Below are 21,795 nucleotides of genomic sequence, written 5' to 3'. Positions count from 1 at the left end.
AAATCTTATGTTTTTCACGGTTCGCTAATATTATATTGCATGGTTTTTTTTTGCGGTCGTATACACGATAATGTTTTTATGACGTGCTGTAATGTTTCTTCCGTTTTGGTGGGAAAAAAAAATGATAATATTTTGCACATTGATCATGATCTAAACTGGATTAGGGTTCACCTGTTAACATGACTATCCGATACAGCTGTCATGTCGACTCGATAAAAGCCCCCAAAAATAAAAAAGAAATAAAAACCACCAATACAAAAAAGAATAGGACCACTCCATCTCTTTCCCATGGATGTCGTAAAAGGCGACCAAGGGATAGGCTTACAAACTTGGGATTCTTTTTTTTACAGGGTGACTTTTAATTCAACTGCATAAATTTAACTGTTAAGTGTACTCATCTAAAGGATATTTAAAAACGTTAAAAGAAAAATATCGGTTCATATTTCAGAAAATACGAAAAAAAATAAAAGTATCAAAATCCACGATCCCAAATACGTCATATCACCCCGGCTGGCGGAAAAGCGACGCGTAAGATTCAGAGGTCAACGACACAATTCTTTCAGCTGAGCGATCTCGACAACTCTTACTTACTTGATCTTGATACTAGAAAAATAATTTATTTTTCAGACATATATTTACATGTTTAGTTTTAATTTCTTTTTGTAGTATTGGTCTTTAATAAAGCGTGTGACGTAGTTTTTGAGGGTTTTTTAAATATGAAAATGATGACGTTTAATTTAAATAAAAATAGGCTCAAACAGCTCAGAAGCATGGGTATAGTCTATGTTTAAAAGGATGCAGTTGTTTTAAATGTCACCCTGTATATACTCGTAAGTAGTATCGGTGAGTTAGTATCTCCGTTACACAAGTCTCGAACCTTACTTCGAGGCTAACTCAATCTGTGTAATTTGTCCCATAGGTATACATATATTTACTATTATTATTAATTCTATTGCTACACAACCTGTCACTATTTGGATCTCAATTCCATCATTAAGCCGAGCAGCTGAACGTGGCCACTCAGTCTTTTCGGGACTATTGGCTCTGTCTACCCCGCAAGGGATATAGACGTGACTATATGTATACGTCTATTGCTACAGAAGACACCACGCACGCCAAACGGCAAAGACCAAAGGACATGTCGTTGGCAGAGCCACCTCACACCATGGAGATAGCGCAGATCCTGATGTCGCTGCTGCATGCCTGGGGTCTCAACCCGGACCTGGACAGGGTCTGCGAGTCCAAACTCGGCCTGCTCCGGCCTATGGTGAGCTCATTACCTGCCTGTGTTTATTTTTTTCTTTTTATTATGTGCCGTGTGGTTCCCGGCACCAATACAAAAAAGAATAGGACCACTCCCATCTCTTTCTCATGGATGTCGTATAAGGCGACTAAGGGATAGGCTTATAAACTTGGGATTCTTTTTTTTGGCGATGGGCTACCAACCTGTCACTATTTGAATCTCAATTCTATCATTAAGCCAAATAGCTGAACGTGGCCTATCAGTCTTTTCACAACTGTCGGCTCTGTCCACCCCGCAAAGTATATAGACGTGATTACATGTATGTATGTTCGTCTAACAGGTACCCGTGTGCTTCGGCGTGGTCTCCCGCCACGGTCACATGGCGGTTCAGCTGCCGACGAGGCTGTCGGAGTGGGAGGTGGCCTGCTCCGCCGCCCCCGATGACCCGGCGTTACTCAGCTCCAATCTACCACCGGAGCTGTTGAAGCAGGAGAAATTGACCAGGCATGTGACGTCTATTTGAAATGGTCTTTGTTCAAATTCAAATTCGGAAGTCAAATTCAAAATTCGAAATTCAATATCTAAATTCAAATTCGGAAGTCAAATTTAAAATTTAAATTCAAAATTCAAATTCAAGTCTTTTTTTATTATTATAGGATAGTTTATTTCGCTTAATAATTGTCATATCTTTTGGTTTCACAACATTGGTTGACGTCAAATAAATTACTTAAAACTAAGTTTGCGGCCGCTTCTAAAACGTCAGTGCAGGAGAAGCGGTAACAAACTGCACTGCAGCAAATGCTGCAGTGAAATTAAATAGTTTTCGATAGTTTATTTTCCTTCCAACTAGCTGGACTAAAAGCGATTGCTTTAGCATTTAGTCAACCTCTCTACCATTTAGTTTTCTTTGGTGCACTGACTGTACAGTTTTCTTGGTGCAATGAAGTGCCGTGTGGTTCCCGGCACCAATAAAAAAAGAATAGGACCACTCCATCTCTTTCCCATGGATGTCGTAAAAGGCGACTTAGGTATAAGCTTATAAACTTGAGCTTCTTCTTTAAGGCGATGGGCTAGCAACCTGTCACTATTTGAATCTCAATTCTGTCAATAAGCCAAACAGCTGAACGTCGCCTATCAGTCTTTTCAAAACTGTTGGCTCAGTCTACCCCGCAAGAGATATAGACGTGATTATATGTATGTATGCAATGATAAAAAAAGTGTTTTATTTTTTATCTACCAGAAGAATGATAATCTGGAATAAACTATTTCTCATCCAACCTTTTTCGTATCCAGGCTGTTCACCTCCAAACTCCATTGGGAGCTGAGCACCACATTGACCACGAACCACTTGCTGTCCATCGTGGCTCTCGCCAACACCCTCATGTCCATGAGGAACGCCAGCTTCGTACCCGAACAGGAGATCGCCAGGAGGCGCCACAGGTGAGGAACGTCGTGAGGAAACCTGCAGGCCAATTCTGCTATTTGTTAACCGAAACAGTTCGGATGCGTTTCAGCTTGGTTACAGTTGCGTTTATATTGTCAAACGGTATTCCAGTAACTTTACGTTGATAGCTGAAACGCAAATGAAACGGAAGCGGTTGGTTATTTGCTGCCGATGCAAAACTGTAACTTTGGACAATTCAACCAATGCAGAACCGTTGCGTTTCGGCCGGACCAACTGACAAAATCTTATCAGAATACGAAATAATAGCCGGACGGCAAACGGAAGGTTACGTGTCCTTTAGCAGAATACGACAAACAAACCGTTTCGGCTGCGTAACCAATGCGTTACGGCTTCGTTTTGACAAATTGTTAGTAGAATACCAAAAGTTGTAATCAATGCGTTTCAGATCCGTTTCGGATTAAAATAAAATAGCAGAATTGACATGCTGCAGGCCAATTCTGCTATTTGTTAACCGAAACAGTTCGGATGCGTTTCAGCTTGGTTACAGTTGCGTTTATATTGTCAAACGGTATTCCAGTAACTTTACGTTGATAGCTGAAACGCAAATGAAACGGAAGCGGTTGGTTATTTGCTGCCGATGCAAAACTGTAACTTTGGACAATTCAACCAATGCAGAACCGTTGCGTTTCGGCCGGACCAACTGTCAGAATCTTATCAGAATACGAAATAATAGCCGGACGGCAAACGGAAGGTTACGTGTCCTTTAGCAGAATACGACAAACAAACCGTTTCGGCTGCGTAACCAATGCGTTACGGCTTCGTTTTGACAAATTGTTAGTAGAATACCAAAAGTTGTAATCAATGCGTTTCAGATCCGTTTCGGATTAAAATAAAATAGCAGAATTGACATGCTGTACTGGTTCATTGGATTCAATCACTCAAGGATCTAACTAACATTGGATTCCAATGTTAGTTAGATACTTTTCAAATTGGTGAGGTGAGGTGGGTGTCGCTTCGAATCTACATACATTTATCACGTATCAATACCTTGGGGGGGGTAGACAGAGCCAGCAATGTAACCGTGACCCAATGTAATGTTAGATCCACTCCAAGTTGGAGAGATGAGGTGGGAGTCGCTTCGAATCTACATACATTTGTCACGCATCAATACCTTGGGGGGGTAGACAGAGCCAGCAATGTAACCGTGACCCAATGTAATGTTAGATCCTCTCCAAGTTGGAGAGGTGAGGTGGGAGTCGCTTTGAATCTACATACATTTATCACGTATCAATACCTTGGGGGGGTAGACAGAGCCAGCAATGTAACCGTGACCCAATGTAATGTTAGATCCTCACCAATTTGGAGAGATGAGGTGGGAGTAGCTTCGAACCTATACATTTGTCACGCATCAATACCTTGGGGGGGTAGACAGAGCCAGCAATGTAACCGTGACCCAATGTTATGTTAGATCCTCTCCAAGTTGGAGAGATGAGGTTGGTGTTGCTTCGAACCTATACATTTGTCACGCATCAATACCTTGGGGGGGGTAGACAGAGCCAGCAATGTAACCGTGACCCAATGTAATGTTAGATCCTCACCAATTTGGAGAGATGAGGTGGGAGTAGCTTCGAACCTATACATTTGTCACGCATCAATACCTTGGGGGGGTAGACAGAGCCAGCAATGTAACCGTGACCCAATGTAATGTTAGATCCTCTCCAAGTTGGAGAGATGAGGTGGGAGTCGCATCGAACCTATACATTTGTCACGCATCAATACCTTGGGGGGGTAGACAGAGCCAGCAATGTAACCGTGACCCAATGTAATGTTAGATCCTCTCCAAGTTGGAGAGGTGAGGTGGGAGTCGCTTTGAATCTACATACATTTATCACGTATCAATACCTTGGGGGGGTAGACAGAGCCAGCAATGTAACCGTGACCCAATGTAATGTTAGATCCTCACCAATTTGGAGAGATGAGGTGGGAGTAGCTTCGAACCTATACATTTGTCACGCATCAATACCTTGGGGGGGTAGACAGAGCCAGCAATGTAACCGTGACCCAATGTTATGTTAGATCCTCTCCAAGTTGGAGAGATGAGGTGGGAGTAGCTTCGAACCTATACATTTGTCACGCATCAATACCTTGGGGGGGTAGACAGAGCCAGCAATGTAACCGTGACCCAATGTTATGTTAGATCCTCTCCAAGTTGGAGAGATGAGGTGGGAGTAGCTTCGAACCTATACATTTGTCACGCATCAATACCTTGGGGGGGTAGACAGAGCCAGCAATGTAACCGTGACCCAATGTTATGTTAGATCCTCTCCAAGTTGGAGAGATGAGGTTGGTGTTGCTTCGAACCTATACATTTGTCACGCATCAATACCTTGGGGGGGGTAGACAGAACCAGCAATCTCGAAAAGACTAGAAGAATACGTTCACCTACCTGGAAGGGTTAATAATTAAATTGAAATAGTGACGGGTTGCTAGCCCATCGCCTAAAAGAAGAATCTTAAGTTTATAAGCCTATCCCTAAGTCACCTTTAACGATATCTATGGGAAAGAGATGGAGTGGTTATCCTTCGTCATATTGGTGCCAGGAACCGCACGGCACAATGTTATATTTGAGAAATAATCACATTTTAATGAAATTCTTTACTCGAGACCAGACTTCTTCTTCTTCTTCCAGACCGTCGACCCGAAGTTCTGCGTCCTGGGCTGGTGATGAAGAGAGGGAGGAACAATTGGCAGCCCAGCAAAGCCACATCAAACAGGGATGGTCTCTACTGGTCACCCTGCATAGTGTGTTACTGCCCGAGACTGTGGTGGCCGCAGGTAAGAGATCTTACGCCATTTTGAAAGTCATCTCTCATTTCGTCCCCTTTCTCTTTCTGTCCACTTTGAAACTCTTCTCTCCTTTCGTCCCCTTTCTCTCTCTTTCTCTACTTTGAAACTCATCTCTCATTTCGTCCCCTTTCTCTCTCTCTCTCTCCACTTTGAAACTTATCTCTCATTTCGTCCCCTTTCTCTGTCTCTCTCTCCATTTTGAAAGTCATCTCTCATTTCGCTCCCTTTCTCTCTCTCCCACTGCCAGTTTACGCTCTGTTAAGTAAAGCAAACGCCAGAGCAAGCCGGCGTGCGCTGAAGTGGACCAAAGGCGAAGAAACGTACATACATGCAAATCATCACGTCTATATCCCTTGCGGGGTAGACAGAGCCAACAATCTGGAAACGACTGATAGGCCACGCTCAGCTGTCAGCGGCTTGATGATAAAATTGAGATTCAAATTGTGACAGGTTGCTAGCCCATCGCCCAAAAGAAGAATCCCAAGTTCATAAGTCTTTCCCTTAACATGTTTCTTTATTGTTTTCCCTTAGATTGAAAGCGGACGATTTTTATTCTACTGAACTTTGCAATAACTCATTTTTTTTACAGGCTCCAAGAACTTCAAACGCCCTCAGGTCGAAATGCTCGCGCGCAGATGGCAGCACCACTGCATCGAAGTACGGGACGCGTCGCAAGCGCTGCTTTTGGCCGAGTTGGGCCGACTCGGGCCGAAGGGCAGGAAGGCGTTGGTCGACAACTGGGCCCAGTACCTGCCTTTGTATACTCACACGGAGAGTATCAATCCGCAGGCGGTGCCTAAAGAGCATGCTGAGAAGGTATATAACTTAATATAATCATTGTAAATACAGTTCGTTACACCGAAAGTCTGAATTCAAAAACTGTTACACTTTAGTTGACAACTGGGCCCAGTACCTGCCTTTGTATACTCACACGGAGAGTATCAATCCGCAGGCGGTGCCTAAAGAGCATGCTGAGAAGGTATATCCTACTACTATTATAAAGGCGAAAGTTTGTATGGATGTATGGATGTTTGTTACTCTTTCACGCAAAAACTACTGAACCGATTACCATGAAATTTGGTATGTAGGTAGCTGAAGACCCAGAATAACACATAGGCTACTTTTTATCCCAGAGTTCCCGCGGGATTGATAGGGTTTCCATGCGGACGAAGTCGCGGGCGGCCTCTAGTATCTTTAAAATTACGCAACGGATTTTGATGCGGTTTTTTGTAACAGGTAGAGTGATTCAAGAGGAAGGTTTTTATATATAATAACATTTATAATTTTGCACCCGTGCGAAGCCGGGGTGGGTCGCTAGTAACTTAATATAATCATTGTAAATACAGTTCGTTACACCGAAAGTCTGAATCCAAAGACTGTTACACTTTAGTTGACAACTGGGCCCAGTACCTGCCTTTGTATACTCACACGGAGAGTATCAATCCGCAGGCGGTGCCTAAAGAGCATGCTGAGAAGGTATATAACTTAATATAATCATTGTAAATACAGTTCGTTACACCGAAAGTCTGAATCCAAAGACTGTTACACTTTAGTTGACAACTGGGCCCAGTACCTGCCTTTGTATACTCACACGGAGAGTATCAATCCGCAGGCGGTGCCTAAAGAGCATGCTGAGAAGGTATATAACTTAATATAATCATTTTAAAGACAATTTACACCGGAACTTTGAACCCAAAATCCTTTACACTTTAGTTGACAACTGGGCCCAGTACCTGCCTTTGTATACTCACACGGGGAGTATCAATCCGCAGGCGGTGCCTAAAGAGCATGCTGAGAAGGTATTTAACTTAATATAATCATTGTTAATACAGTTCGTTACACCGAAAGTCTGAATCCAAAGACTGTTACACTTTAGTTGACAACTGGGCCCAGTACCTACCTTTGTATACTCACACGGAGAGTATCAATCCGCAGGCGGTGCCTAAAGAGCATGCTGAGAAGGTATATAACTTAATATAATCATTTTAAAGACAATTTACACCGGAACTTTGAACCCAAAATCCTTTACACTTTAGTTGACAACTGGGCCCAGTACCTGCCTTTGTATACTCACACGGGGAGTATCAATCCGCAGGCGGTGCCTAAAGAGCATGCTGAGAAGGTATTTAACTTAATATAATCATTGTTAATACAGTTCGTTACACCGAAAGTCTGAATCCAAAGACTGTTACACTTTAGTTGACAACTGGGCCCAGTACCTACCTTTGTATACTCACACGGAGAGTATCAATCCGCAGGCGGTGCCTAAAGAGCATGCTGAGAAGGTATTACACTACACTACAATAAGTTACACCAAAAGTCTGTGCCGTGTGGTTCTTGGCACCAATACAAAAAAGAATAGGACCACTCCATCTCTTTTCCATTGATGTCGTTAAAGGCGACTAAGGGATAGGCTTACAAACATGAGATTCATGTTTAGGCGATGGGCTAGCAACCTGTCACTATTTGAATCACAATTCTATCATTAAGCCAAATAGCTGAACGTGGCCATTCAGTCTTTTCAAGACTGTTGGCTCTGTCTACCCCGCAAGGGATGCAGACGTGACCATATGAAAAAAAAAAATGAAAATGCATTTATTTGCTACAATAAACATAAACATGACCATAAACATAATTTACAGAGAAGGTTACATGTATATTGCAGAATATTTGCCTATTATGCTTAATATCTATGACTTCCTCACTAGGCAAGCCTGTATCGAGGAAGTCAATTACAATAATTCAACATACAATTTCTGAGCCAGACGGAATTTAAAAATAATTAGTTACTTAAACTTAAATTAAAAACTAGATAGTAAGTGGGTAGGGAATATTTCGACTCAACTTTCAATGATTAATATTTCTTCTGTTTCATCATAACTTAGAGTAGACAACCAATTTTTAATAAGCCTCTGGGCTTCACGTATAGATTTTCTCTTAATATTGCAGAATTTGATTACATAGTTGTAAATATATATTTTAATGAAGATGCCTAACCTTTGCGCAAATCTTGTGTTAACTAGGGGAACCGGTACTCTAAAAACTCTTCGATTTGCAAGATTTTCGTAGTTACTGGCAGAAAGAACTGATTTATGCATAGCAACAGACATTTTTAATACATAAAGTTGGCGCACGGAAAGCACACCAGCCACCCTATAAATATCATCTGTCGGGTATCTATATGGTTTACGAAGCATGGTTTTCAACACCGAACGCTGAGCCCTCTCAGCTCGAATAATAGTAGTCTTAGCAGCATTTCCCCAACATGAAATACAATACATAATTATTGATTGACAAATCGCGTAGTACACAGATTTCAGAGTATCAATACTCGCAGCATTTCTAAGATTACGCATTACATTAACCACCTTTCTTATTCGAGCGGAGAGAATCTCAATATGTTTCTTAAAATTTAGATTTTCATCTACGTGAACACCAAGGTATTTCATGTACTCAACGCGTGTAAGAACGTCACAAGAACAGTGCTGCATATTGCATAACCTGCTATGAATTTGTATTTTTAGATCTAGGTTAGGGGCAGACGCAGCAGTCCTGTGAAAGCACAGATACATGGTCTTATTTGTGTTCAGGGTTAATAGGTTATTATGAAGCCATTCAGAAACAAGAGTCATACCACGTTCAGCGGCATCATGAACTTCAGCCCATGTAGCACCGTGAAAAATCAGTGCAGTATCGTCTGCGTAACACAGAACAACGGAGTTTGGAATTTCAATATCAAATATATCGTTGACGTACAGTAGGAATAAGGTTGGTCCAAGTATACTTCCTTGTGGAACTCCAAATCGTACCGGCTTAGTTTGACTAGAGACCTGACCAATCCTTACACACTGATTTCTGTTCGTCAAGTAACTCGTAAACCAATCAAGACAGAGGCCACGGATTCCCATGGACTCCAGCTTTCCAAGGAGAATAGGCACTGACACGGTATCGAATGCCTTGGTTAAGTCCAAAAACATACCAATACAGTTCCGTTTTTCATCAAGGTGAGATGCAACCGTGTTTATTAAGAGAGAGACTGCATCCTCCGTACTCTTACCCCTTCGGAAACCAAATTGTTTTGGGGATAGTAAATTGTGGCATTCAATAAACTTTAATAACCGCTTGTTGACAAGCTTTTCTAGTAATTTAGAGAAAGTAACCAAAAGTGCTATAGGTCTATAGTTATTTACTGAGTCTCTAACTCCATCCTTATAGATTGGTGAGATACAGGCAACTTTCCAGGCAGTTGGGAAGACGCCACTCTGGAGACTTAGGTTAAATATATGTACGAGAGGTATAGCAATTTCATTTTTAATATATTTAATCAAAGAGTTTCCCAAACCGTCGATACCCGGGGCTTTCTCATTTTTAAGACCAGATATAAAACCTTGAACTTCCTCAGTATCTGTTGGAGTAAGAAACAATGAATTTACGGGATTATTTTTAATTTTAACGTTTGCCACAAGTTCCGCCTCTGTCTTGTTAGTTATAGAAAGTATGTCGTTTGCTAGTCTTTGTCCTACCGTTGAGAAATGCAAATTAATGCTATCAAGAGACTGCTGCACGTCGCGACACCCTGGTTGTTTAAGTAGTTCGGTTGGCTCTTTCTTAGAGTTAGTTAAATTACTTATTTCCTTAATGATACGCCATAAACCTTTAGGGTTGTTTTTATTTTCTTTAAGTTTCTTATCCTCATATTCTGTTTTGACCTTTCTCAAAAGGTCTACAAAGAAGTTATGGTAGCGTTTGTATATGACCTTGGCATTTATGTTAGAAGGGTCATTTTTTGAACTCAAATGTAAACTATCTCTATGCCGCATACAACGTATAAGCCCTGGAGTTATCCATGGCTTAAGGTTAAATTTAGATCTGCTTACTGTTATCTCTCGAGAGTGTTTATTAATGATAACATTCAGTCGCTCCATAAACTTATCATTCGCGATATTAACATCATCTATAACGGTAACACAGCTCCAGTCAACAGTTGCTAGTTCCAATCTTATAGCTTCGTAATCGCGCCTTAACTTAACACGACTTGGTCTGGCCGGTTTTTGATTTTGGACGCATATACCAACCATTACCATAGAGTGATCAGTTATAGCATTATTCCATACAATACCCTTCGCGACCTCAGGATTGCGTATATTTTTGATATATATGTGGTCAATGCAACGTGAGCCTCTAGTTCTCTCTGTGATAGCTGGAAGGAAACCGTGTTCCGCCATGAAACACATGTATACCAAATCATCTGAAGTACTCAGACTATCCAATATATTAACATTAATATCGCCTGCCAATAAGAAGGGTATACCATGGTCTACAATACAATTTTGGAGAGAAGAAAGGAAATTTTCAAGATGTTTAAAAGAAGGCGAACGGTATATGGCAAGAATGTCCATGACATTGGGAATGTGGACTTTTAAACTATCAGCCTCTTCTATGGGAGGTTCAGATACTGTGGCGCACCAGTTATCCTTGATGTAAACTACAACTCCACTATTTTTGTTGTGAGATCTATTTGTTCTGTGGTGAGTATAACTAGGGATGTGAGGTATAATTGTTGAAGCAGAAAGCTGACACTCTGTTAAGACCATAACGTCAAAAGATACGTCAAGAGACTGAAGAGCTACAAGCATAGCGTCGATATTCTTTCCTATTCCTCTAATGTTAAAAGCAAGAAGTTTAAAATCGTGAACTGGTTTAAAAGACCGTTTGCAACTGGTAACGTCGTCAAATATCTCACAGTTAACTTTTATAGAATCCAATTTCGATGTGATTTCGTCGTTAACCAGGCCTTTTAATATGGTAATTTTCCAATTTTGGATGTGTTAGTAGTATCAAAAAAAAATATATGAATATTATTATACCTCCAGTAAGCCATATCCTTATTTTCGAACAGAATAAAATTAACATTTTGTTTTTTGACGCGTCAAAAACACATGGATAAAACATAATTGGCAGTATTAAACTTACAGTAAACCCATTGACACAAACATTACTTGAACATAGATACATTGCAGAGAGTGTCACCTTGTATGAACCCAGAAAGTATTCCTTTGGAAAGCTTAATTTTACAAATTTATTCAAAACAGCTTTGTTTGCATAAACTACGTTGCTCTGATAGTAGCATAACCTCTTAGAATAGCCCAATATAGAAAAAATCAACACAAGCACAAGAAAAATCCTAATGTTCTGAAGTTCCGGATGGAGATTGCACAGGAAGAACACGGTCCAAATCGCTTTTCGATGATATGCGTACAGCCCCCTGTCCCTCTCGCTGTCTGATGTAGATGGTGCTATGATTACACCAGCAAAAAGCATATCCTTGCTGTTTGGCTCTGGCCCGGGCATCACGAAAAAGTAATCTGCCCTCTCTTGTCAATCGCTCGTTAAAAAATACTCTTCTGGTACTTCCTAAGACGTCCAGGTCAGTACTGGAAAGATTTTTCCGAGACTTCGAGGCTTTCAGAAATTGGTCGCGTTTTGTACGACGCAGAAGTCTAACCACAACTGGACGAGGGGCAAGCAGCCTGTCCTCAGGCAAGGCTGCGGTTACAGGGGGTCTTTTGGGACCCACCCGGGCAATCCAGTCTATGTCGTTTTCCTCCAAAGATACTCCCACCTTCCTTGCCGCCAAAAGGACAACGTGATGCAGGTTTTCATTGGTGTTTTCTGGTATTCCCACAATTTCCATTTCATTGGAAAGGTTATACTGCGCTTGAGAATTTAATTCGTTCTGGAGATTATTAATTTTTGCCTTCAGGATGTCCACTTCTAAGTCCCTTTTCTCCAAATATCTAATTCGTCCCTCGGTTTCAACTATTTTGGACATTATCTCATCCATCCTTCCGTTAGTGTATGATAACGAGCGGGTAAGGTCTTCCAGATTTAATTTTACGGAAGAGAATTCTTGAGTTAAGGTGCGTAGTTGATCAGTTAATTGACTCAACTCATTTCCCGCTGAGTCTGACTTCTTACGAGTCGTCACATTTTCGTTGTTGGCTCGAACTGGTGTGAGGCTATTATCACCACCCTTCTTGCTAGTGGCACAACACTCAGGGCATTTCCATAGTTTTTTACGGTCCGCTGTGAGATTTGTTATGTTTATACATAAAGAGCAAAAACTTTTTTCACAGGAAGACGATGTACATTTTACAAAATTTTGATCCTTAGTAGTTTTCATACAACCAGCACACTTCATATTGGCCGATTTATGGATTTCGTATAACAATGTCTATTAGGCAGCGATATACGACTCTCAACCCTGTTTAATCTATGACACACACTCCACTGTGACGCACGAACCGCGTTTCGCCGGTACTGCACGCGATAATCGCACTTGCGTTGACTGCGTAACCGCGACGATGCCCTGGCGGTCGAAACACAGTAATGTGAACACTGTACCCGCACAGAAAAAACAAATCCAATTCACGTCGACGTAATGATGTTAATTACACTAGTTTTGTTGAATACTATGCGTTAATATATTATTTACGGTTGAAACTAATAGGGTTATTATACTTTAAAAATTAGACTACCACTTTTACACTGTTTATTTAAATTAATTCATACGGAGATCAAAAACACGGTGTTGACTATCTGACTCGGTTGAGATGAGTGATATGTATGTATGTATGTACTTTTTAACAGCAAGAAGACGAATTCGAAGAAGAAGAGGAGGAGATAGTCCGCAAGCCATCGTCACTGGCGGAACTGAAGCGGAAGCAGACCACGGCAGTCGTGCTGTTGGGCGTCATCGGCTCCGAGTTCGGGCAGGACATCACTAGCGAGGGTGAGAGGGAGTCTTGTACATATCTAACACGAAAAAGTGCCGTGTGGTTCCCGGCACCAATACAAAAAAAGAATAGGACCACTCCATCTCTTTCCCATGGATGTCGTGAAAGGCAACTAAGGGATAGGCTTACAAACTTGTGATTCTTTTTTTAGGCGATGGGCTAGCAACCTGTCACTATTTGAATCTCAATTCTATCATAAAGCCAAATAGCTGAACGTGGCAATTCAGTCTTTTCAAGACTGTTGGCTCTGTCTACCCCGCAAGGGATATCCCCGTATCTAGCACGAATCTTAGTGAAAACTAAGCGAAAAATTACAATTGAAAGCCAAAAACACACTAAAAATAAGAAACTGTATTATAAATTTATAATCTTTGGCCAAAAATATTATAATGGCCCTAAATACTCCTTAGTTTTTGTCGAAAAAAGGGAACATAAATACATTCCCGTAGTCGCTTTTTACGACATCTTTGACGCTTGCCCGGAACCACGGTAAAAATAAATATTCCAAGCCCAAGTCTAAATTAAAAAATATTTACTAGGCCAAAACTAAAATGTTTTTATTTTCAAAAATTATTTATTATTTTTTCAATCAGGTCCCGCCGGCAAAGGTCGTCACAAGAGCGATCGTAAGAGCTCCGTGGTTGAAGGTAAGTTTCATTTTAAGTAACACTTTATCGTTTTAACTAACTAACTTAGGACTGCAGAAGTTAAGGATTTTTTTTTATGTATCTACCTTCATTATAATTTTATTTACAAAATAACTTTACATACTCACTCGTATAGTCACGTCTATATATATCCTTTGGGGGGTAGAGCCAACACTCTTGAAAAGACTGACAGGCCACGTTAAGCTTTTTGTCTTGATGATAGATGATGATGACCAATATACATACATACATATAATCTCGTCTGTATCCCTTGTGGGGTAGACAGAGCCAACAGTCTTAAAAAGACTGATAGGCCACGTGGAATCCTTCTTTTAGGCATATCCCTTAGTCACCTTTTACGACATCCATGGGAATGAGATGGAGTGGTCCTATTCTTTCTTTTCTAATGGTGCCGTGGAACCACACGGCGCCAATGAATGATGACCAATATAATGGAGAATGGATGAGATGAAGATAAACATATATATTTTTAAGTGGCCAATGTTCGTCCACATGTTAGATTCAAGATATCCTTTCCCCTCTTGTCGAGATCCGTGACAAGCCACAGGCTCAATGGTATATCACGTATCTATCAGGATTCACCCTGAGCGCGTCCAACAACCTGGCGCGGCTGACTGCGCTGGCGCTGACGCACCTGCTGCTGTCGCCGGCCAGCGCGCGCCTGCCCGCGCACACGCCGCTGCGGCGCGCCGCCGTCGACCTGCTGGGCCGCGGGTTCACCGTCTGGGAGCCCTATCTGGACGTCAGCCAGGTGCTGCTGGGTGAGTGATGGTGGAAACGGTCATTGTTCTAGTGTCTGTCTAGAGATAAGGCTGTTGGTGATTTAGACACGATCAGACATTGAGTGAGTCAAAGTCTAACCTTGGGGACAGATTCACAGTCTGGGAGCCCCACCTGGACGTCGTCAGCCAGGTGTTTCTGAGTGAGTGACGGTAGGAACATGATGGAAAGAGTTGTTGTTCTAGTGTTTTGGCTCCGGAGTAGTGTAGGATGTAGTCATTATCATCTTACTCTTTGTGATTTACACCATGGTTGCTATGTTATTATACATTGTAAATTGTGATTCATAATATGAAAAAATTAAAATGTTTTATTTTACAACATACGACATTTGACGGCCTATGTGGCTCAGCGGTAGTACGCTTGTCTGTTACACCGGAGGTCCCGGGTTCGAATCCCGGCCTTGGCATGATGAGAAAAGAACTTTTTCTGATTGAACTGGGTCTTGGACGTTTGTCTATATAAGTATTTATTATAAAATATAGTATCGTTGGGTTAGTATCTCATAACACAAGTCTCGAACTTACTTCGAGGCAAACTCAATCAGTGCAATTTGTCCCGTGTATATTATTATTATTATATACACTCACTAATCAGAGAAATGTGATCACGCCTTCATTTTTTTTTTTATAATAACCTCAACTTATTTTTACTCACTCATCTCTCAGGGCTCCTAGAACTGTGCTCGGACGCCGACAAGCTAGTGCCGTCGATGACATACGGGCTGCCGCTCACGCCGCAAGCGGACTCGTGCCGCACCGCTCGGCAAGCGCTCACGCTCATCGCCACCGCCCGGTAATGTGGCATCTACCTTAAATATACATATACCATAAATAAATAAATAATTTCTTTATATTTGTAGGAAGTATAGATTGTAAAGTTATTAAATTACTACAGAAGAAAGAAGGAGAAAAGAGGAGAAAATGATCAGTTTAAAAATAATTAGGTATATTATGAACATTAAAATTAAGAAGCTTTTACAATGAAAAATATTTTTGACATAAATCACTAACAAAACCATGGCAACCGTTGCTATGGGCGTCTTGCAAGAAGGTTGCCTACATATTCTTTAATAATTCCTTTAGTGCCGTGTGGTTCCCGGCACCAATAAAAAAAAGAATGGGTAGCTTAGTGAAATTGTATTAAATGAAATTAACAAATTAAGATTCAATTAATATTTGTGCTATTAATAATAATTTAGCTTTAATGATGTAAACATAAATAGGTACTAAGGTTGTTACTAAAGAGCGGGGTCTCTTAACACAGGTTATTCCTTACTTAAAAGGATGGAAATTAAGAAATTACATACATACATATAATCACGTCTATATCCTTTGCGGGGTAGACAGAGCCAACAGTCTTGAAAAGACTGACAGGCCACGTTCAGCTATTTGGCTTTAAGATAGAATTTAAATTTAAATAAGTAGTTATACGTTGCAACAGCATTGCGTAAAAGAAGAATCACTCAATCAAGCTTATCCCCTAATCGCTTTATACGACATCCATGGCAAAGATATAGAGTGGTCCTGTTACTTTTTCTATTAGTGCCAAACTACTTATAAAATAAAAATAAAATCCATTTATTTCTAGCTACTAATAGGTCCATAATACAAGAGAAAAGACAAAATCATTTATGATATGTTTTCTCATTTTCAGTCCCGCCGCCTTCATCACTACGATGGCCCGGGAGGTAGCCCGCTGCGCCGCCGCCCAGCAGAGTGGCCAACCGTCTCCAGCTTACCACGCCTTGCAGAAAGGCAGGGCCGAAGTCCTCAGAGGCATAGAGCTGCTCATAGATAGGATGCACAATGAAGTGGCCGAGTTGTTGGTCGAGGTGAGTGATGCTTTATAATGAGGTGAGTATGTATGTACATACATCAAATTACGCCTCTTTACCGGAGGGGTAGGCAGAGACTACCCCTTTCCGCTTGCCACGATCTCTGCATACTTCCTTCGCTTCATCCACATTCATAACTCTCTTCATCCAAGCTCGGCGGTTTCGGGTACTCTTGACCTGACCCTTGGCCAGGACGTCCTATATCTATATGTTACTAGCTGTCCCGGCAAACGTTGTTTTGCCATATAAATATTTTTTAAGTAATTTCTAGTTAAAACAAAATGTTAAGTGTGGACAACCCTTATCACTAAGGGGTATGAAAAATAGATGTTGGCCGATTCTCAGACCTACTCAATATGCTCACAAAGTTTCATGAGAATCGGTCAAGCCGTTTCGGATGAGTACGGAGACAAACATTGTGACACGAGAATTTTATATATAAGATATATAATATATATTTTGCTTTATAATTCCAGGTTATGGACATAATCCTGCACTGCGTCGACCAGTCTCATCTGAAGAGTAAAGGTCTCAACGAAGTGTTCCCGGCCATCTGCCGCTACAACCAGGTCTCCCACTGTCCCGCCACCAGGAGGATAGCCGGTGAGTACCTCTCTCTCTCTCTCTCTCTTCATGGAAGAACGAGATGCATGATCGTCATTCGTATATTTTTTTACAGCGCCATCTATATGTATATGGTAGCTTAAATATAAATAGCGTTATTTGTATAATTTTATTTCTATTTTATTTATTATACACACATAACAGAATGTGTCATCAATGGAAAAAAGAATAGAACCATTCCATCTTTTCCACTTGGATATCGTAGAAGTCGACTAAGTGATAGGCTTATAAACTTGGGATCTCAATTCCATCATAAAGCCAAACAGCTGAACGTGGCCTATCAGTCTTTTTAAGACTGTTGGCTCTGTCTAACCCCCAAAGGATATAGGCGTGACCATATGTATGTATGTATGTGTAATTAATCATGCGACACACCCAGTGGTGATTATATGTATGTATGTATGTAATCATATGACACCCACCCAGTGGTGACCATATGTATGTATGTATGTAATCATATGACACCCACCCAGTGGTGACCATATGTATGTATGTATGTAATCATATGACACCCACCCAGTGGTGACCATATGTATGTATGTATGTAATCATATGACACCCACCCAGTGGTGACCATATGTATGTATGTATGTCATCATATGACACCCACCCAGTGGTGACCATATGTATGTATGTATGAAATCATATGACACACACCCAGTGGTGACCATATGTATGTATGTATGAAATCATATGACACACACCCAGTGGTGACCATATGTATGTATGTATGTATGTAATCATATGACACACACCCAGTGGTGACCATATGTATGTATGTATGTAATCATATGACACCCACCCAGTGGTGACCATATGTATGTATGTATGTAATCATATGACACCCACCCAGTGGTGACCATATGTATGTATGTATGTATGTAATCATATGACACACACCCAGTGGTGACCATATGTATGTATGTATGTATGTAATCATATGACACACACCCAGTGGTGACCATATGTATGTATGTATGTATGTAATCACATGACACACACACCCAGTGGTGACCATATGTATGTATGTATGTATGTAATCATATGACACCCACCCAGTGGTGACCATATGTATGTATGTATGTATGTAATCATATGACACACACCCAGTGGTGACCATATGTATGTATGTATGTATGTAATCATATGACACACACCCAGTGGTGACCATATGTATGTATGTATGTATGTAATCACATGACACACACACCCAGTGGTGACCATATGTATGTATGTATGTATGTAATCACATGACACACACACCCAGTGGTGACCATATGTATGTATGTATGTATGTAATCATATGACACACACCCAGTGGTGACCATATGTATGTAATCATATGACACACACCCAGTGGTGACCATATGTATGTATGTATGTATGTAATCATATGACACACACCCAGTGGTGACCATATGTATGTATGTAATCATATGACACACACCCAGTGGTGACCATATGTATGTATGTATGTATGTAATCATATGACACACACCCAGTGGTGACCATATGTATGTATGTATGTATGTAATCATATGACACACACCCAGTGGTGACCATATTTATGTATGTTTGTATGTAATCATATGACACACACCCAGTGGTGACCATATGTATGTAATCATATGACACACACCCAGTGGTGACCATATGTATGTATGTATGTAATCATAATGACACACACCCAGTGGTGACCATATGTATGTATGTATGTAATCATAATGACACACACACCCAGTGGTGACCATATGTATGTATGTATGTATGTAATCATAACGACACACACCCAGTGGTGACCATATGTATGTATGTATGTATGTATGTAATCATAACGACACACACACCCAGTGGTGATTATATGTATGTATGTATGTATAATTAATCACATGACACACACACCCAGTGGGCAGCCACACGGGCCAGCTGGCGATGTACGAGCTGCGCGCGGGCCGCTGCCAGTCGCTGGCGGCGCACGGCGGGCCGGTCACCGCGTGCGCGTTCAGCCCGGACGGCCGCTATCTAGTCTCGTACGCGACGCACGACAACAGGCTGTCGTTCTGGCAGAGCACGGCTGGTGAGTAATTTTTTTTTTTTTTGTTTTTTTTTTTTTTACAAACAGTTTTGCATTATATTTATCACGTACAGTTTACATCTATAACAAGTATGTGTAAATGCAAAACCAATAACGTAAACACAGATTGCTGTATTATCTAACATTGAGTGTGCTGCAAATACATAACAATACTGTTGTCACAACAGTTGTTGTTGTGAGTTGTTTGAAAATTTGCCTAAGTTATGATTGTATTTATTCTCCCTGAAATAAATAAATAGCTACTGGTATATAAAATAAATAATTGCTGATAATCGGATGAAAAAAATTGCTGATGAACAGCTGATCGTTGCCTGTCAATCTTTTCAAGATTTCAGGCTCTGTCTACCCCTCAAGGGATATAGACGTGACTATATATTATATATGTATGTAACAACCGTTCGCATTAATAATAACCGTTATATTTTACTCTCCAGGTACCTATATATGTAACAAACTTTATCATTTATAATAACCGCGTTATCTCTACAGGCATGTTCGGCCTCGGCGCCGCCCAGACTCGCTGCGTCAAATGCTACAGCACGGCGCCAATGGCGGACGTGGCGAGACTGAACCCGGCCAGGCTCGCTCGCCTGGTGTGGACCAACTCCAGGACTGTCACGCTGATGCTGGCCGACGGCTCTGAGACCAGGTTCAACGTGTAGGTCGGCCGGATTCAGAAACAGTAGGACTGTTCGATATTTAAAAAATAATTTAAAAAAAAAAAACAACTTTGTATCCATGATTGTCGTTGAAAAAAAAAACGTAGTCATATTACTAACGAATGAATGATTTTAAAAAATTTACCACTATGTATCCATTATTGTCGTTGAAAAAAAAAACTTGTAGTCATATTACTTTTATGGTCATGTACCTACAAATACTGTTTTGGTTTGGAAGAAAATTGCAAAAAAAAACGTAGGTTAGGACAACTAAGCCGAGCTACTTTCTCAGCATCCGTAGCATGGCACGACGCGCGACGCCGTTTTTATCGCGCGAATAACAATCGACGTCACGTTTCTCGTCATAATAAAAAAAAGCGAAACAGCGGTTTTTTTTTGTGTGCCGTACTACAGAGGCAGCATCTATCTTCAAACAACATGACCAATGAAACTAACAATGTAGTATTAAAATGTATATGAAAGTATAAATTATATGTATATCTTATGAAAGGCATATGTATTTGGGTCGAATACATTAATGTTAAGGAATTATACGAGTATTAAAAGAGAATAATTTAATTAAAAAAAAATTAATAACTCAGAATAAGGTACGAGTGAATGCTCGTGGTAATTGTAGCAATTATTTATTTATGCTATGCTTGTTTCCTGCTAGTTATGGCATGTTTGTAGCGCACGCTTTAAAGTTGTACCACAAGTTTGTATCATAAATTGTGCACACAAACTTTCGGAACTTTTTCATTTATTCATTCATTCATATAATCACGTCTATATCCCTTGCGGGCTAGACGGAGCCAGCAGTCTCGAAAGACTGATAGGCCACGTTCAGCTGTTTGGTCTAGTCGAAGGGATGAATGAAAGCAGGTTGACTAAGCAAATATAGAAAGGGAGTGTGAATGGGACTGTTGGAGTGGGAAGGCCTAGGCGAACGTACCTTGAACAAATCGAAGACGTTCTGGCAAAAGGTCAGGTCAAGTGTACCCGAAACCAACAAGGTTACATGTAGAGAGTCATGAATGTGTATGAAGCGAAGGAAGTATGCAGAGAGCGTGGCAAGTGGAAAGATGTGGTGTCTGCCTACCCCTCCGGGAAAGAGGCATGATTTATGTATGTATGGACAGTGGACAATCGGGCAACACTGTTTCGCACTTCATTCTTAATATTTAAAACCATTTAACCAACGGTTTTATATAAACTATATATACCTAACAAAAATCAATAAAATATAACATTGTATTGTTACGCTTGTAATTTAGAATAAAATTAGAAAATAAATGTAGATCCATGTTTATTGTAAAAATAATGTAATGTACATTTAATAATTGTGTTTTTTCGATTTAATAGGCTGGCGTTAGATTGGCATTATGAAAGAGAATGAAGGTACGAGTAATTTAATTGTTCAAAAAATTTTTGTTAATATAGAACGACCTCCAGTCGATACCCTCCTTTTTTGAAGTCGGTTAAATTTCTAAAACCTTCTCCTAAATATAACAAACACTTTCCTGAAAACCCGCATCTAAATCAGTTCAGGAAATCAGGAAATCGAATCAATCTTTCACTTCTTTTTGCGAATCTAACGCTGGAATATAATTTATCGATGTTTATGTTGTATGTATTGTTATAAGTATTTAAGTTATGCTGTTATGTAAATTATAATAAATGGTTATAAACATATTTTTTGTTGTTTTATTTTGTTCATCAACAAATTTTACCCAGGATCTTAGACCGTTGATACATACGGACATATGAGATTGAAATAGTGACAGATTCCCGATCATCTCAAGTTTTTAAGCTTTCCCTTTGCCGCCTTTTACAGCATCCAT

The 21,795-nt window shown here is 40.5% G+C and overlaps 1 protein-coding gene across 1 annotated transcript in view; it reads left to right on the top strand.

Moving 5' to 3' along the window:
• LOC106132238 (WD repeat-containing protein 7) overlaps nucleotides 1-21,646 on the top strand; it is a 109,832-nt gene extending 88,186 nt beyond the window's left edge. Inside the window, exons 22-34 of the mRNA XM_060952788.1 lie at nucleotides 1,101-1,267; nucleotides 1,584-1,747; nucleotides 2,537-2,683; nucleotides 5,338-5,483; nucleotides 6,085-6,311; nucleotides 13,146-13,287; nucleotides 13,885-13,938; nucleotides 14,535-14,720; nucleotides 15,408-15,534; nucleotides 16,396-16,573; nucleotides 17,053-17,179; nucleotides 19,107-19,277; nucleotides 19,785-21,646. Of these exons, the coding sequence (XP_060808771.1) occupies nucleotides 1,101-1,267; nucleotides 1,584-1,747; nucleotides 2,537-2,683; nucleotides 5,338-5,483; nucleotides 6,085-6,311; nucleotides 13,146-13,287; nucleotides 13,885-13,938; nucleotides 14,535-14,720; nucleotides 15,408-15,534; nucleotides 16,396-16,573; nucleotides 17,053-17,179; nucleotides 19,107-19,277; nucleotides 19,785-19,957 (2,009 nt within the window). The 3' untranslated portion in view covers nucleotides 19,958-21,646. The remainder of the gene's footprint in view (nucleotides 1-1,100; nucleotides 1,268-1,583; nucleotides 1,748-2,536; nucleotides 2,684-5,337; nucleotides 5,484-6,084; nucleotides 6,312-13,145; nucleotides 13,288-13,884; nucleotides 13,939-14,534; nucleotides 14,721-15,407; nucleotides 15,535-16,395; nucleotides 16,574-17,052; nucleotides 17,180-19,106; nucleotides 19,278-19,784) is intronic.
• The last annotated feature ends 149 nt before the right edge of the window (nucleotides 21,647-21,795 follow it).

The sequence above is a fragment of the Amyelois transitella genome, chromosome 29 (assembly GCF_032362555.1).
Source record: "Amyelois transitella isolate CPQ chromosome 29, ilAmyTran1.1, whole genome shotgun sequence".
NCBI classification, from domain to species: domain Eukaryota; kingdom Metazoa; phylum Arthropoda; class Insecta; order Lepidoptera; family Pyralidae; genus Amyelois; species Amyelois transitella.
This window is presented reverse-complemented; position numbering and strand designations above follow the sequence as displayed.